Genomic DNA, 17,688 nt, shown 5'->3' with positions numbered 1-17,688 from the left:
CATTTTAAAATGTCTCTGGGGTATGAATGATTATGTGTCTTTCACACTCTCGGCATTCCCCCAGGGAGGATCTTAGTTTTGCTTGTGCCATTGACCTATGTAAATAAAGATGAACTTTCCAAGTATCTAGGCCTGATAATCATCATCGGCCTTTGTCAGTTCTATAGAAGGTTTCTCACAAACTCTCAAGAAGGTAAATGGAAATACCATGTGGGCTCACAAAGGCCAAACTCACATTAAAGGAGACGGGGCAAAAAAAGTCTTCTGCTTTCCCCTCCCACTCATGACAAATCAATTTTTGGAGGAAACAGCTGTAAGAGGTCATTTGAACACGTCAGCACTTGTGGTCATTAAGGATCCTGTGGTACTTTTTGCACAACATGAGGGGCTAGCAATAATTTTCTAGGCAAACTGGAAGGAGTTATTATTCTTATCCTTTAAATAATTATGATACTATTCACTTAGGTATACCATTTTGTCTGACCCTGCAATGCAATGTTGCTGTGTGCTGTGAAATAGCAGCCATGTTGCACACCTTTAGTGTATTTTACTAGTGGACAAAGCATTTTCTTAAAACACAGGACCTAATTTTTCAGACCAAAATTAGGCATGTATTTAAATATGCACAATTGCACATTAAGGGCCTGATTCCCAACTTGCACATACAGATACACACAGAAGTGCATGTGTAGATAAAGGGGCTCAGTTCTCTACTACCTTGCTCCTTGTGTTGCCATTTACTCTAGAGCAAAATCAATAGAACAATGCTGCCGAATCAGAATAGTAGCATTGTACTCCCACTTTGCACAGATGTAAATGGCCACACAAGCTGCAGAGTAATGGAGAATTAGCCCCCTAATTTGCATATGCACTACTGTGTGTCGGTGCAAGTTGGGCATTTGTGCACCCTTTTACTTGATAAGTATCTTGCTAGCCATGTGCGAACACAACTTCTGACTTTGTGTGAGCATCTATGGGAGTGAGCATGCACAACTGCTGATGTGCAAACACACATTCAGTTCAGGTCTGAAAAGAATCCCCTGGGGTGTAGCGTGCTGGCACAGTTCTCTGGGTGAAAGGTGCTACAAACATGCAAGCTGTATAGTATTTAGTAATCACCATATGAAAAAGGAAGAGAAACCATGAGTGGAAGTGCAGGGGCTGGAATGCTGCCATAAAGAGAAAGGAATCCCGACAAACAAGTGACCCAGCTAGACTATAGCATTGGCAGTCACTAGAGGACAGGCTTAACAGGCAGGCTGTATGCAAGAGCCTCAGCTGGGATATATGTGTTACACTATATTTTCCAATCCTTTCTTCTAACCAGGCCAGTGTCAAAAGGAAAGTATGCGGTGAAGTCAAGCCATTTCTCACGCTGCAAACAGCCTCCTAGCTCTGGCTTCATCAATAAGTGACACTCTTGTGATGTAAACAATACCAAGGAGAAATGGCTTCCAGTTTCCAAACATTCACTGGGTGAAGTGCAGGATACTCAGAAGGTTCCAGCACTTCCCACCCCACATTTTAGCTATCAGGCATGCTCTCGGGTTGCAATATTGTGCATTGGATTTTACCCATTGGCTATGAAATCACATGCTTCAGCCTGAGTTAATGCGATATTAGCCACTCACGGGAGGAACCACCTTGAGCTCAAGTCCTAACTCTCCCCAGGACAGGTATGAAGTCCATTTCCTCCTATAGCCAGTTTGTGTCTGGCCCCTGCCAGCATGTGCAAGATTGAGGATTCAAAGAGCCTTCCACTCTACATTAAGGATAGATACAACTGTGTCCCTCTAAGGCACTGGTGGACAACCTGCGGCCCACACGCGGCCCGTCAGGGTAATCCGCTGATGGGCCACAAGACAGTTTGTTTACATTGAGTATCCACAGGCTCGGCTGCCTGCAACTCCCAGTGGCCGTGGTTCGCCGTTCCCGGCCAATGGGAGCTGCAAGAAGTGGCGCGGGCCTCAGGGATGTGTTGGCTGCCACTTCCCACAGCTCCCATTGGCTGGGAACATCAAACCACGGCCACTGGGAGCTGTGGGCAGCCGTGCCTGTGGATGCTCAACGTAAATAAACTGTCTCACGGCCCGCCAGTGGTTACCCTGATGGGCCGCATGTTGCCCACCAGTGCTGTAAGGTTCTCAAGGGGGCAGTGCCATAATCCTCTCCCGCTCCACACTTGCTGGCTGGATGTGCAGAGAAAAGCACGCTACATCCTCCTCTCGGAACAGCATTGTACATGCTTTCCCCTTTCACTGCAGGAGGCTCAGTGCTTGCCTTAGAACAGGGTTCTCAACCCTTTTCTTTCTGAGGCCCCCTCAACATGCTATAAAAACTCCATGGCCCACCTGTGCCACAACAACTGGGTTTCTGCATATAAAAGCCAGGGCCAGTGTTAGGGGGCAGCAAGCAAGACAATTGCCTGGGAAAGCTACATTTCTCAGGCTTCATCTTCAGCCCCGGGTGGTGGGGCTCAAGGACCCAAGCTTCAGCCCCATGCGGAAGGGCTTCGGCTTTCTGCCCTCGGCCCCAGGGAGTCTAACCCTGACCTTGCTTGACGGACCCTCTGAAACCTGCTCATGGCCCCCCCAAGGGGCCCCGGACCGCAGTTGAGAACCACTGACTTAGAACACTGTAGCCCTGCACCATCCCCAATGCAGGCCTGTGGCTTAAAGCCACCATTTGGCTCAAAAAGAATCAAGCATTCCAACATGGCGAATTTGCACTGTTGGCCTTTGAACAGTTCTCTGTGCTCAACCAAAGAAAGCAGAGGAAGAAGGAGAGGAACACAAGCTTCTCGCTCCACAGAGGGACTGTTTGTTTGCTTGCAGAAAATTCCCAGTGCAAATCCTAACAGAACATACCACAGCTCTCCAGCTCAGCTGTGACTGATGTTATGATATATTAGCCTCTGTTGCATGGCCAGGAGGAAAGTTATGCCAGAAGGAGATTAGCAAGGAAGAGGAAAACATCTGTTAGGCATGACTTTACCCTACAAGGAGCAGTCTTCAAGGGGGTATTTTATGATCCAAGGAATATCTGCTGTGTAATATACTGTGTTCTGTGATGGTCAATGGGATCCAGGCGCCTTAGGTAACAAAGGTCATCTGAGGCTAAAGGGGGCAGAGGGACCTTCCCTAACTTTGCTAAAAAGTCTGTTTGATATGAAGTTTCTATTTCCCAGCACTATGTCAGGGATCTGCAGCTGGGGACCTGTCTACACACAACGGTTGTATCACTTTAGTTAGACAGGTACAGTAAAAGTGGGACAACCATCATAGTGTGGCTGCAGTTATAGCCATATACCCAGTGCTTTATACTGGGATAGCTATTCCCATATGGAAAGGTGAATAAGCTGTATGTATTTGAGGCGCCTTTATGGTACTATAACTGCATCCAGACTAGGGGTTGTATCAATCTAATTATTTCAGTAAAACATCACCCCTCGAACCAAAATAGTTATATTAGTACAAAAACTGTGTGTAAACCAGGCCTGGGACTGGTCATTTTAGAGGTGACACAACTGGTGCCCAAGGTTCCCTGAACTCTCCAACCACCTAAAATGCCAGCTGTAGGAGAAATCTACAGGCCCAGTACTGACAGTGTTATCCTAGCTGGTCCTAAAAGACATTTTCTTCCTTTGCTTTGCAGTGAATAACAGTCAAAATACTCTAAGCTTCCCTCCAGACATTCCCACTGCAGGAAGAGGGAGAGGAGGAGAGAGATTCATCTTTAAACAGGCTTCCAAACCATTTATACACTCTCCACAGTTCGTGCCACCAGCCAGCCAGGATGCTAGCTAGCTCACAGCTCCCTGGTAACCAGAGATACAGAGCACAAATGGGCACGTGCCTGTACAGGGCACCAGCGAGGAACACCATGGGGAGGCTACGAAGGAAAAGATCTTGGCTGCAGGAAAGACACTGAAACTGCTTCTGGTGGGAACAGAAAGGAGGAAATGATGTTCATACTGTGCTGCCATGAACCGGCCTCCACTGTAACGTAAACAGGCCCTTCATTTCCAAAGGGAAGCTCTTTTACTGCAAGCTGGTTAAGATAATAATAACTATTAATAAGGAAGAGCCTTTAAAAACTGCATCATGAAAGCCCTCTGGGCATCTAGCGAAAGAATAAACCAAAAATATAATGGTGCATCCCCAGAGAGGTGCAATGGAACTTCAAGCACAAATCCATTTAATCAGCAGAGAAAATGAGTTTTCTGGATGGGCCAGTGGTTGTTGCATTTGATTACGGAACAGTCATAATTAGCACATGTTTTAGTACTAAATGAATAATAGCAGCAAGAATAACATTCAGCAGCATCTTTGTTCATTCGTCAGATCTGCAAATTGGTGTGTGGGTTTATTAGTTTTTTACATATTTTGCAGCACACAGGATCTGTAGTCACTAGTCACTGCATGTGTTATTCCCCTGAACACACGCTCTCCGCTGATGGGTGACACTTCTGCCTTGCTAACAGGCCACGCTAGATTGCACAGGGAATGCTTAGGGACTCCAGAGAACTCTTGCCTTCACTCTGCCAACAGTGGCAGCCTCAGTTGCCCACCTGTCCGCTTCTCTCGCAAGCCTCTCCATGCTTTCTCCCCCTGACCCCCCGATGCACAGGAAAAACTCCCTGGTAAAATCTGTGCCCTTATTCTTTAAAATCCCTCCTTCAAACCCACCCTGATGTCTCTCAATCATTCCCATGTGGCATAGGTGGACTAAGTGATGAGCTGTGACTTCTACTTTTGGGGTAAATTCTGTTCATTTTATTGTTATTTCATCTTGCCAACCCACCCCCACATTGTCTGGCTTGGTTTGTGCCATCCGTCTGTCCTGTCTGACATGTAGATAGTGAGTTGTCTGCAGCAAGGCCTACAGTTACTGACTGCACACCGAATAGCTCAACAGAGGCCTAAATCATTGATTAGGGTCTCTAGACATTACAGTAATACTAACATATGAAAGGGAGGAACCAACTCTGGGGAAAACAGGGGGTGTTAACCTCCTTGTTCATGTCATGATGAGGATGCTGCTGCTGTCCCCTTGTTCTATTACTATCAGATCCTCTGCCCATTAAACCTCATGGCAAAGCTTCCATTGATTTCAGTGCTACAGGAGCAAGCCCCAATTCAGTTTATAAACCTTAGATTAATGGCTGAAGCTCAAGTACTTCCATTTCTGCCTGCCACAAATTTCACTTGCCTACAGGTCCCAAAAATTGTTTTTAACTAAAATTCCTACAAGACAAATGTCACTCACAAAATGTTCATGAAGAACAAATGAAAAACAAATGTGAATATGACCTATGCATGTTTGGTTTCTCATTCATTGAAATGTTCATGAATAATTTTCCCCAGCATTCTCTAATGCCGCTAATTATGAGTTCTTCACATAAACGAATAAAACTGCCAATAAAAGGAGAAAGCTGGAAGAAGTACCTTGATATTCTCCTCTGTTATGTATTTCTCGGCTTTGTCCACAGCATTCTGTCTGATTCTGTGCAAAAATGCCTGAAGGAAGAGAAAAAGAGATTATTTTCAAATGGCTTAATACTGGTTGAGTTCACTGCTTGAGCCTTCTGGCTTTTCCCGAGCATCCAGCCACACAAGTACGATGTTCTAAGACAACGAACCCATCACTTCTGAGACTTGAATCTAAACCTACCTCATGTCATTACTAGGACTCTTAGACTGAGCTTAGCATTTCAGGTACATAAAAGGCATTTCCTTAAAGATGTTTGGTTTTTGCCCTGTGGCAAATGTCTTTCCTCAGAAGTTCCACTGACTCTTTTGGACTTAAATATCTGTTAGCACCGGCAGACCAACGTGAGGAACTGTTTGTTTATTCTCTTGAAGGCTTCCTCTCTCTCCTCTGACTTGGCTTTGGGAGGCAAAATGCCTGTCTCCCATCAAGATATATGTAAGGAAAAGGACTGCAAAGAACAACAAAGGATGTTCATGTTGCAGAAGCTGAGCGCAGGTCAGAGCTAGGAACTTGGGCTATGGACAATCTCGGTATACCCACAACTTGGGGAAGGGAAATGGAAACCTGCAAAAAGTGCCTGGATTGCATTTTCATTTCCATTTCATTTTACTTGGACTAATTTAAAGGTGCAGTCAAAACAACGTCAGAACTTTTCACCCTTGCCTAGGCCCCCCGACTCACTACATCTTTGGCTATAAAAGTCCCAATCCAATAAAAGGCTCAGGTCCAGATACAAAAGGACAATGATTCCAATACCTGTCTTTAGAGTTCTGTTCAGGCTACTGCTAGTGAGGGACCGTCTGTATTTACACTGAATATATATAACCACAGCATGTTTGATCCAGTTGTAAGGATTTACCAGAGGACATTGGCGATGCAGTGATGGGGTTAAAAGCCTCCCTTAAGTTGAGGAGAAGAGAATTTTACTCTTCCCCTCCAAGGCATCCTGGCAGACACAGACAAGCACCTGCAGGGGAGGCAGACTGAGGGAGAACCCAGAGGAGGGAATCTGCTGGGATCAATTAAAGCAATCCAGACATAAAGGAGGAAGGGTTTTTCCTGTCTGTCCTTGTTAGTGGTTTCTATACTCACCTCCTATGCAAAGGGCTGAGTCCTGGGGAGTGTTGCAAGCAGGGGAAGAAGAGGCTTTTCTTACCCACCTGAGACGGAGGGGGATTTGTGTCATTCCTTTGTATGTATGGTACAAAGCTGTCCTGTTACTGAACGATAAAAAGCCTTTAAAAGCTGGACTCTTTCTGAGCAGCGTCTATGTCAGCTGACGCAGACCCAGCTAATTATTGATTCGGCTTCATGTGGAGCTGGCAACTGCCCACAACACCACAGGGAGCTGTGTTGCTGAATCAAACCTGTGGCCTGTGACTGTCTCTGCCTCTAGTTTCTTGGCTTGAAGAGTATGAGCGTGAGCCATTTATTTGCCCTTCAGTACTGCATGGACACCACTATATTTCTGCTCAGCCCTGGCCCTCTCTCATTTGTTACTGCTGGACCACAAGGGAGAAGAGAATCAGAAGGTGTTCAGACACTACAGGGATGGATGCCAGTACACAACTGACAGTTAGATGGATGGAGAGACAGATTAGGCCCATCGTATATATATATAATTCCCCGAGTATGGATTCTCAACCTGGGGTTCACAAAGAAATGTCAGAGGTAACAACCACCTTGCTTTTCCCATATGGCTACATGAGAAGAGGATCCTGGCTAGATCCCAGCTAGCTGTGGGGAGTTGGGAGCAGAGTCCCAGGATGGGAAAAATTTTGAGAACCATTATTTTTAGGGGACAGAACATTTTTTTCCACATGACCCAGAAGCCAGTTTATAAGAACCCAGCCAATAACCTTAACCAGTAAGTTTGCTGAAGTCACCCAAAATGTTCATGTGCTTCCAAATGTCCTGGCAGCAACTGGGGAAGCCACTGGGACTGTTTGAGATGAACTGTTCAACATGATGAGCAACGGCACCAGGATCGACAGGAAGTATGGGGGGAAAGGAGGAGTATGATGCCCCCCCTCCCCATCTCCAGCACTGGGTGTGATATCTGAGCACTAATTAATAGGCTTCAGATTTATATGAGACAGAAAAGCTGTTCCCCTAATTCTAAAACGATAAGCCAAGCAGGGACTCTTGGCTTGCTTTAATACAGGCTCCTCTCGCTGTTTGGAAATAACAAATCCAATTGGAATAATTAATTAATCTACACAATTAGCGAGCTCCACTGGTGACTAATATTTACCAGCATCTAAGTCCCAGCAATGTATATTTCTAATAATAGAAAGCTGGTAAGAAGAAGGTGCAAATCACATTAGCTGTTACAGTCTAGTCAATAAAAAGCAGAGCCTGTGTTAATTTAAAAAACAGCTTTTCTGTGACGCCTGTCTGAAAAGATCATTTAATATGAGTGTGAGACTGAGAGAGCGAGGGGCACACACAGAGAAAGTGAGATGAAAAAATAGAGAGACACAGAAGGAGAGAGAGAGAAAAGAAAGAGGGAAAGGCATGGTAGGGGGAAGAGAGAGAATCAGCTTTGTAGACAGACTGTCTACTGTTCCAACCTTCTGATCATCTTGATGCGTATAAAAAACAATCTCTCTAGTGTCTCTGAAACAAGACAGTTGTTAAATGAGATTGTTGTTGTTTTTTGTCCTAGAAACCTAATAGCCAACTTTTCAAAATGTAACCATAAAAATCTGGACTTACTGGATGCAAAACTATCTGTTCCCTGGTTTTAAATCCCTTTTCTTCTGAAATCAAAGTCTTTTGCAACAGTCACTCAGACTAAAGAAAACAATCCAAGTGGTTAAAGAACAGCCCAACAGCTAATGTTCCATGCTGTGTTCATATGACAATGCTGCCTTCCTTCCAACCTGCTCCCAAATATGCTTGGGAAAATAAGTCCTTCTCTAGAGACATTTTGTTAAATGCTTTGAGTCAACGTTTCCCATCCTTTGCAGGTAACTCTTACCAGTTTTTACCTGGCTTAGACCACACCTGTACCAGCATCGTCTCCCATTCAGCAGTTGGCATAGGCTCAAGTGCCCGCAATACACTGATGGCAGCCAGCTCTACATATCTTCTTTAGCATCCAACATCATCAACAGTACCATCACCCTGGTACCTGGAGATGAAGAATAACTGGCTGAAGTTGAGCCCTGGCATGACAAAGGTGATGCTGGTGGGAAGAAGGGAGCACTTTGAACAACCTGCCATGTCCATAACCTCACCCTCCATTAAGGGCATCCGCTCTCTCAGCATCCAAATAGGCTTCTGCTGTGGCGTCCTTCTAGATTCCTAAAGATCTGGGAATGCAAAAAATGGCCTCTTCCATCTCTGACTGGCCGGAACTCTGTATCCCATCCAACTCTGATTTGGCCACAAAGAGCCAAACATTAGTGACCCCTTCACTTAATTAAAAAAGATTCAGTTGGTTCTGAAGTCAGCCACTGGCTACTCAGAATCCAAGGCTGCAAAGAGCCCCGGCTCCATACTCTGCACTAGCTACACCGTGAATTCAAGGGTTTGGTCCTGATGCCTTAGATTGTCAGAGGAACTGTCTCCCTCAGCACAGTCATGTTCACCTATAATAGCTGTGCTTCTCTGGGATAGCAGAACCATCAATCACAAGGGCGAGACTCATAAACATAGGGAACTGAGCTTTCCATGGTGATGGAATTCATTCACACTAGGATGGCCAGGAAACTCACCCTTTCAGAATCAAAGGCAAAACTCACTTATTTGACTTGTTTTAGCCTTCCCCAAATTATAAAGAAAACGATGGGATGGTGGGGGAAGGGAGAGCAGCTTAAGACATACAGTATAAGAAAGTTACAAGTAGGGCTGCAGATTTGTCATGGTGGAAAACATGTCACAGATACTGTGATTTTCCCATTTGTCCATGACTCATCTTTGTGTCTATGATTTTAATAAACTCACCCTGCAGCAACAGCTCCTGAGGTTTTTGTTCCATTGCTTTGGCTCCCTGCTCTGTGCCTTGCCACTGGTGCGTGAAGTCACAGTGCTGCTCAGGTTTGGCCTGGCTGCCTGTCCACTGTCATGATGGAGGGCTGGCCAGGCCAAATCTGAGCAGCGCTGTGACCCCATGTGCCAGGTTGAAACACCTGGAGTGGGGATCTGGGCCCAACCTTGCAGGACAGGAGCTGCAGGAACAATCGCTGCGGGGTGCATGCAGGCTGGGATCATTATCCAGCCCTCCCCAGACCCAGAACCCTCCTCCTCATTTGTTATTGCATTTTTTTAAATCAAAAATCACTTCTACTAAATTTCCCATGACTGCTCTGTGATTTTTGATTTAAAAATTCTGTGATAAATCTGCAGCCCTAGGTATAATCAAAAGTTAAACCGTAAAGATGCTCAGGTCCCATGGCAGTGAGCCTGGGATGGATGGATAGACAGTAGATAGATACTGTTCCTATTCTATCTGCCCATATACCTTGGTCTTGTGCAATCATTAGGCTGGGTTTTAGAACAGCTCAAGCTCAGTGGTGGATTGCTGCATGCACAACAGAAAAGAGGGAGGAAATGGTAGCACACCAGCACAGAGAGGTAGAGCCTAGCTCAGAATACTAGGACTATACAACGTCTAGAAGCAAATGGAGAATCACTCAAGTCAATAGCACAAGCCAGATCAGTCGGGCAGATTTTCCTTCCCCTCCTACTTTTCTTGAAACTCAAGGTTCCTTCTTCCCTGTGTGCGTGCTAATTGCTCGGAAAACAGCCCATTGCAGAAAAACAGCCCCCCATGGAGGATTTGTTTTTGTTTAAAACTCTGCTGCTGAATCAACGTAATATTTATTTGTGCACTATGAGTCTGTGACTCGTTGCCTTAAAGGTATGCTCACTCCCCAAACACAGTAGGCCATGTCTGATTCACCACACATCACGCATGTTTACTCAAGGTGCAAATGCCTCGCAGGATTCGTGAAAAGCTATATTAAGCAGAAGAGACTATGAAGTTAAATGTTTCCTTTCTGTACCACATCACAGGGCAAGCTCATCATGCATCTTTATAAGGACAGGAAAAATAAGGTCCTCTCCATCCTTACACAGACTCACAGGGAAATGCACACACACTCTTGGAATATGTAAACAATAGTTACATGGATATTTTCTTTTCACCAGGCCAGATTTTTTTAATGCCTCCCTTTGCATTCAAGTCTTACGCCATTCAGTCTACTACACTGACAGTCTACTGTCACAACTGCAAGTCATTTACTTTGAATTGTGCAACTCAGAACTTCCACTGCATGTGGCATTCAGTTTAAGGCATGAATTTGGCAGACAGAGTCTTTCACAGATGGATAATCACATTGGATTCCCTCTGAAATGGGTTCTGAGGGGTTCTTGTTCGGGCTTAAATACTTAGTCTTTGTCTCCACTAGGAAACAAGGTGTGTTTTTACCACTTGTTAGTGAATGCGTTAACTAACACATGGTAAAATTCTAGTGTGGACAAGGCTGTTATAGTTTTAACATGTATTAGTACGTCAAGTTAAACATACCTTAGTGTTTAGTTAAAAGATGTTAGGTAACATGGTAAAAGGACACTTATTTTCCTAGTGTGTACATGCCCTTATACTCAGCTATCTTCCCATCTCCCCGTTTACCACCACAAACCACTAAGAAGGCTTGTTAAAACCACATTCCAAGAACTTTTCACTCCCAGCCCTCAACAATACTAACTTCCAGACAAAGTATCACTGCAACCACATTCAAAACTGAGTAACACTTAAGAAACTAGCCCTATCCCTAAAAAGAACAGCACAGTGTTTGGGGTTAGCAGAGTACCTGGATTAGCAGATGCTGCATCCCCTGCGTTAGCAGCTCAAGTGTCAGCTGCACTCGACTGTCAACCCCTCCGCACCTGATGGGCCAGCTAGGACCAGTTTGAAGCACCACTTCCTTCGAGCTAGGACTGAGCTACACTACAAAGTTCTGCCAGCACAGCTGTGTTGGCTAGGGAGGTAAAAACTTCACACCCCCATAGGACACATAATTATGCTGGCAGAACCCCCACGGTAGACGCAACCACACAGCTAGGCCGACATAGGCTCTGTAGTGTAGACATAACACTACAGATTTTTGTGTGTGGATGGGAGTCAGGTTAGAGGTCAAACTTGAGTTATAGCTCTGGCTAATAATGCAGTGACAACAAGTGTTACATGACTACATGAAATATACAAAGCAAGGACAGGCTCTCACCAACTCTAAACTCAGTGATCGCAAACTAGAAATAAAAACAAGGCGTGGACGACACAATCGAAAACAAGTGGGAATGACTCTGTAATCAAAACAACAGAGCAGAGATTGCAACGAGACACATGCTCAACTTCCCTACCCAAAATTCAAAACATACTTCCTCAAATGTTCAGGAATAGAAAGAGATTTCCAAGTAAATACAAGGAAGAGAAGCTGTGCATAACTCAGGGAGAAATGAAAAAGGGAACAGAAACAGCCAAACGGCATGGGACAGCCCACAACCAAATCAGCAATAAACAGTATCTGAAAGTGCAGTATTATGAAGCCTGTTCCCTAGACAGGTAGCTGATGCCATATATTGGCTTGGATTGATATTTGACAGACTATTTTTTAACTTTGGTAATACTCAGGTTTGAATTAAGGCAACCCAGCATCCTAGCCAAGTCCTTATGCCTCCTCATGGCCCCACTCCAGCTGTGGGGGTGGGGGGAGATGAGCAAATTTCAGAGTTAAGATAAAGGGGCTAATTCACACTTCCTGGAGCTATTGTTTCAGGCTTCTGCAAACTCAGACATGCATCAGTTACACTCAGGCAGCGGTGACCCATGCCCTGCCAATAGTGAGGGGGCGGAGTGAGGGCAGCCGGCTTCAGCAGTGTTACTGAGCATGCTCAGTCCATGTGAGCATGCTCAGTACAAACCAAGCAGCAAATCGGGAGGGGAGGAGGGGGCTGGCGGGGGTGCGACCCTGCCTGCCCCTCCCCCCACATATCCCCTCTGGTGCAGGTCACATTTCAAGCTTTTCTTGGCATCTATGAGGAAACAGAAACACATTTTTCAAATGAAAGTTGAGATTCTGATCTCATCATGTGCTTTCAGAAAGTGGAGCCCTCATCACAGGCCTGCAGTTTCTATACCTTAATCTGGCCCTGGCAATGCTGGGAATAACTTCTCATTTCCATAAAAACCCTGTATTTGAATGTACAACACCTCCTTTCTCTTCTTATTGCTTCGGTGAGCACTGCCACTGCCCTTCGGTCTGTGCTTCGGATCAATTGGGACACCAAATTGACACTGTTATAACTCAATTGTCTTCAATGCAGTTGCTCACAACCTCTTTGGGAACATGGATATATTAAAATATTTGGATGGTTTCAAATGAACATTTGATGAAATCTGGGCTTTGAATTCAGGTGCATCCTAGTTCAAGCTGCTTAACTGCTAGCCCTCAGCCTCAGCAGAGTGCTCACATTCTTCTAGTGTGGATTAGATGCACAAATCATAACCAATCACCCTGCAGAAATTACAGGAAACATGAACATCCTTCATCCTCCATGTGACAAACACGCTGTGATATACAGATCTGCACTTAAGTCTCAACCATAACATAGTAAATAATCTCAGGATAATTTAAACAATGACTGCACTGGGGCTATTTCCAAATATTTCAATCTGTTATGAGACATATTTTCATATTAGCACATTCAAACTAAATATATAGGTCTAAGGAAAACCAGGTCTTTGGGTACTTCTTTCTAAGCATATTGAAAACCACCTAAAGAAAGAACTTTTATGAAAGAAACTCTGCTACAGTTCTCAGTCATATTCAATCAGGAATCAAGTAATTTCAATTGGAGATGGAATTGTTCTCCTCTTGGTCACTTCTAAACTTTTCCATAGTGTTATGTGCTGTTAAAAAGCTACTGAGTTCCACCCAAGAGGAAGCTGGATTTTAGTAATGAATAAAGTGATTCCTGTCTATATATAGACAGTATGGTTTGTAAAACTATTTGGGCTACTTCAGGATGAAAGCCAGAATATCAATGTAAGATATTGGGCTTGATTCAATTTTCACATATACAGGTTTTACATGGGTGCAACTCCATTTACACCAGTGTAAATCAGGAGCAACTCCACTGATGTCAATGAAATTACACCAATGTAAAACTGGTGTGAGATCAAAACTATTTATTATTATAATTTACTATCATGCCTCTTATATTGCAGATAATACTGCAGCGATTTATTGTGTTAATTGTAGAATTACTGACTGTTGATATTTAGGCTTTCATCATGAGAAATTTAAAATCAGCAATTTCTGGTAAAGGAAGAAAAGAACGTAAGTACCATCATACAAGCATATTGTCAAGAAATACTTATGTGCGGTATTTGCCATATGAAGAGCATTTTCCATCTCTTTTTGAAACAATGAAGAGTCACAGCTGAGAGGAAGAATGAAGCTTTAAGAAAGGGTTCAGATCTAATTAATTCATTTGCAAACAGCTAAATGAGGCAGAGGTGTTTAGTGACAGGAAATAACTTCACAATGTTCTCTATTGCCCTGCTTCCTGTGTATTACGTTGGCTTCAAACTCTCAAACCTCACTGGCACATATTTATATTTTGACCTAATCTCTGAAGAGGAACTGAAATGCTAATGACCTGGAAATGATAAAGAAGGAGAAGTTGAATAAAAGCTATGTATTATGTAAAAAAAAACCTGCAATAGCCCAGTCAGTGCCTGGATCTCTGAACTGAGGACCGGCATTACTGCTTTTTTCTCAGTAGAATATCAAATCAGCTTTTTTATACAGTGTTTTCAAAAGGGCACTTTTTCTTCAAATGTAAAAGCACCTGCATAACACTGGGCTTTGTTAGACATGTGATGAGGCGGATTAATAGTAATAATCACTTGTGCTTTGTGCTGTACATTTCACCATCCTTTGCAGGCATGTAAGAAGATCTCTGTGTTATGTGCATAATTCTACCCAGAAGGACATTGTCTCTTTCTTGCTAACGTACACTCTTTGTCTCCTCTATTATGAACCTCTTGCACATTTTAAGAACATGGACGTTAGCGCAAATAGGGTTACCAGGTTTCTGGTTTTCGACCGGAATGCCAGGTCAAAAAGAGACCCTGGCAGCTCCAGTCAGCACTGCTGACCAGGCTGTTAAAACTCTGGTCGGCAGCGCAGTGGGTCTAAGGCAGGCTCTGTGCCTGCCATGGCTCTGCGCGGCTCCCGGAAGCAGCAGCATGTCTCCCCTCCAACTTCTATGCATAGGGGCAGGCAGGGGGCTCTGGCATGCTGCCCCCGCTGCAAGCACCAGCTTTGCAGCTCCCATTAGCTGAGAAGGGGTGAGGAGGGAGCAGGGCAATGGTGTTCACTTTTGTGTTGAGTAGAAAGTTGGCAACCCTAAGAGCAACCTAAGGAACAAATCATCTGCTCCTATGAAAGGCCGTGTGAACATTTTTAAAAAAAGCCCTCCTGTGGAACTGGATAGACCACTAGAAAACAAACGCCAGAGGCAACAGCTGCCTCTCCGAACAAACACAGGGAGAAATACAGTGAATACTGCTAGGGTTCCCCGGAGACCTGTCAAGTCAGGCTTACCTCCTCAGATCGGTAAAAACTAACTGTGTCTATATGTATTACAAAACACATACTGGTACCTACAATCTGATAAATATGAATTAAGCCCAGACACTGGCTACAAAAAACCTTGTGCTTCCACTTTTTAATGCAATATATGGGGAATCCCAATGAGGGCTGTGTGCACTGTGGAAAAGAACAGCTGTTTAAAATCCAGAAGTGTATGAATAAACTGAAGGGTTATTTCTTTATATTTTGGAAGTGAGAAGTGGCTGCTGCTTACACAAGCCAAATCCTTGATAGCATGGCATTTATCCTTTCGCTTAACTAATCCTGCATCAAAAGGACCACCCGAATATTAAAATGGACGACTGACTTGTCTAACATGTCTAACTGTAAGTGGGTATCATGCTGTATAACACAGAAGGTAATCGCAAAAAGAAAAGGAGTACTTGTGGCACCTTAGAGACTAACAAATTTATTTGAACACAAGCTTTCGTGAGCTACAGCTCACTTCATCAGATGCATTCAGTCACGAATGAGTCACGTGAGTCAGTAGCTCATGAAAGCTTATGCTCAAATAAATTTGTTAGTCTCTAAGGTGCCACAAGTACTCCTTTTCTTTTTGCGAATACAGACTAACACGGCTGCTACTCTGAAACAGAAGATAATAAAAAGGATTGCATAGGGCTGGGATTTTCAGTGGAGCTCAAGGGAGTTAGGCACTCAAATCCCATTTTACTCCCTTAGGCTCAATTGTAAATCTCAGCTGACATGTCTGGATTGTGTCAGCAAGTCATTACATACCCAATGCTGGCTTGCCTGGATGGTACCAATCTCATAGTTTGTGCACGTACAAAATTCCAGGGCAACTAGTGAAATGTAAGAGAATCAGCTCAACCCATGAGCCACTGTCTCTCAGCATGTATGGGTGACAGCACTGTGGCTCTGCAAGCAGCAACTGGGAGTGTGATGCCTGCAACATGAATATGCATACACATGGACATTCTCTGTAGAGCCCTGCTCTGGATCTAGGACATGTGAATTTTGTGATCTCACCTAGCATAGCTTCCTGGGGAAAATCATTTACAGAGCAGGTTTGAAAAGGACCCAGCGTGTGTCTACATTTCCATTATACTAATGACACTGCCTGTCTGACACTGCAGAGAGAGGGAGAGATTCCTTTCTTATGGAGAGTTTGTTTTCATTTAAATGATAAAGACTATTTCTTGAAGTGACAGACGGTTGTTGCTGCAAACCGGCTTATTGCCACTTCTGTACCTTTGCCGTGACCTCTACTGAAATCCTCTTGCCTTTGCACTGCAGCTTCCACCTGGCTTCTCCAAGTCCCAGCTCCACAGGCTGCCGTGTTTGTAGACTGCTGCTGCTGTCCATGTTCTTCAATGTACAAAGAAATTGGTACAATCCAGCAATCCCATCCTCAGGCAGCACTAAGGGCTTTCCATTCATTTTGAAAATTGCCACCTTCATTTTTAAAACCCTTCATGGGCATGCACCAGCATACCTCATGTCCCTCCCCTCCCCACCAATCTAACATCACTCACTCAAACCCCTACATGTAATCTCACCACTTTGGTGAAAGAGTCTTCTCCTTCTCCTGCCATCTGGGTTAGCCTTCCTATATATCTCCATCTCATTGCTACTCCAGCTCATTTCTGATCTCACGTGAAAACATACCAGCTAGTATTTTCAAAGGAGGCTATGTGCCTAACTTCCCTAGGCTCCTTTGAAAATTCCATACAACTGCTGTCCCTTTCCAAGGCCTCTTAATTTCTCTCTCCCTATTCTTCTATCGTTGGTTTATTTTGATGTTTTTGCTGCATCACTTAACTTGGCAAAGTGCTTTAGGGTGCCGTTTACATGGAAGGTGCATTGTATTCTGTCCCTCTTTTAGATGGTTTATGACACCATAGGGCCAAATCCTGAGGGCCTTACTCGGGGTTTATTCAGCCTTTACTCTGACTTCAGTGGGAGTTTGCCAAATCCTGAGGGCCTTACTCGGTGTTTATTCAGCCTTTACTCTGACTTCAGTGGGAGTAAGGGCTGAGTAAATACTGCGTAAAGATCTCAGGAGGCAACCCATATTACCTAAACTCTCACTGAACCCATACCTGAAAGGGGGCTGCAGACTAAAGCCAATTCTAGCCCACTGAAGTTTGTTCAGTTAAACAGAGCCCATCGGTACCAAGAAATTCTGAACCATTTTCCAGTATATGTTACGTTACTCCATTCTCCAGGGGAAGGTTCAAGCATCAGAGTGTCCACAAACATCAAAAGGTGCTAAAGTCAGGTTTGGAGGAGGACCCACACACACACCAGTGTCCAGATGTTAAACTGATGCATACCAAACTGTTGGACCCTCTTGAGTTTATGTTCTGATTGTAAAGCTGTGCTGACTTCTGACCTAACTAAAGAACTGAGATGATGGGGAGATGACTGTCTCCAACATCTCTCTCTCTCTCTCTCCCCCTCTGCTCTTTCTCTTCCTAGTGATTCTTTCTTAGTCAGAATATCAAATACTTCACAGGGAAGTCTGAAATTTTTTTAGGGTAAAATCCTATCTCATTGAAGT

The 17,688-nt window shown here is 44.2% G+C and overlaps 1 protein-coding gene across 5 annotated transcripts in view; it reads right to left on the bottom strand.

Moving 5' to 3' along the window:
- PREX1 (phosphatidylinositol-3,4,5-trisphosphate dependent Rac exchange factor 1) overlaps window positions 1-17,688 on the bottom strand; it is a 323,079-nt gene that overhangs the window by 225,305 nt on the left and 80,086 nt on the right. For all 5 annotated transcript variants that reach the window (XM_048819856.2, XM_048819857.2, XM_048819855.2 and 2 more), the window contains exon 2: window positions 5,448-5,519. In XM_048819856.2, coding sequence (XP_048675813.1) covers window positions 5,448-5,519 — 72 coding nt within the window. The remainder of the gene's footprint in view (window positions 1-5,447; window positions 5,520-17,688) is intronic.

The sequence above is a fragment of the Caretta caretta genome, chromosome 13 (assembly GCF_965140235.1).
Source record: "Caretta caretta isolate rCarCar2 chromosome 13, rCarCar1.hap1, whole genome shotgun sequence".
NCBI lineage: Eukaryota > Metazoa > Chordata > Testudines > Cheloniidae > Caretta > Caretta caretta.
This window is presented reverse-complemented; position numbering and strand designations above follow the sequence as displayed.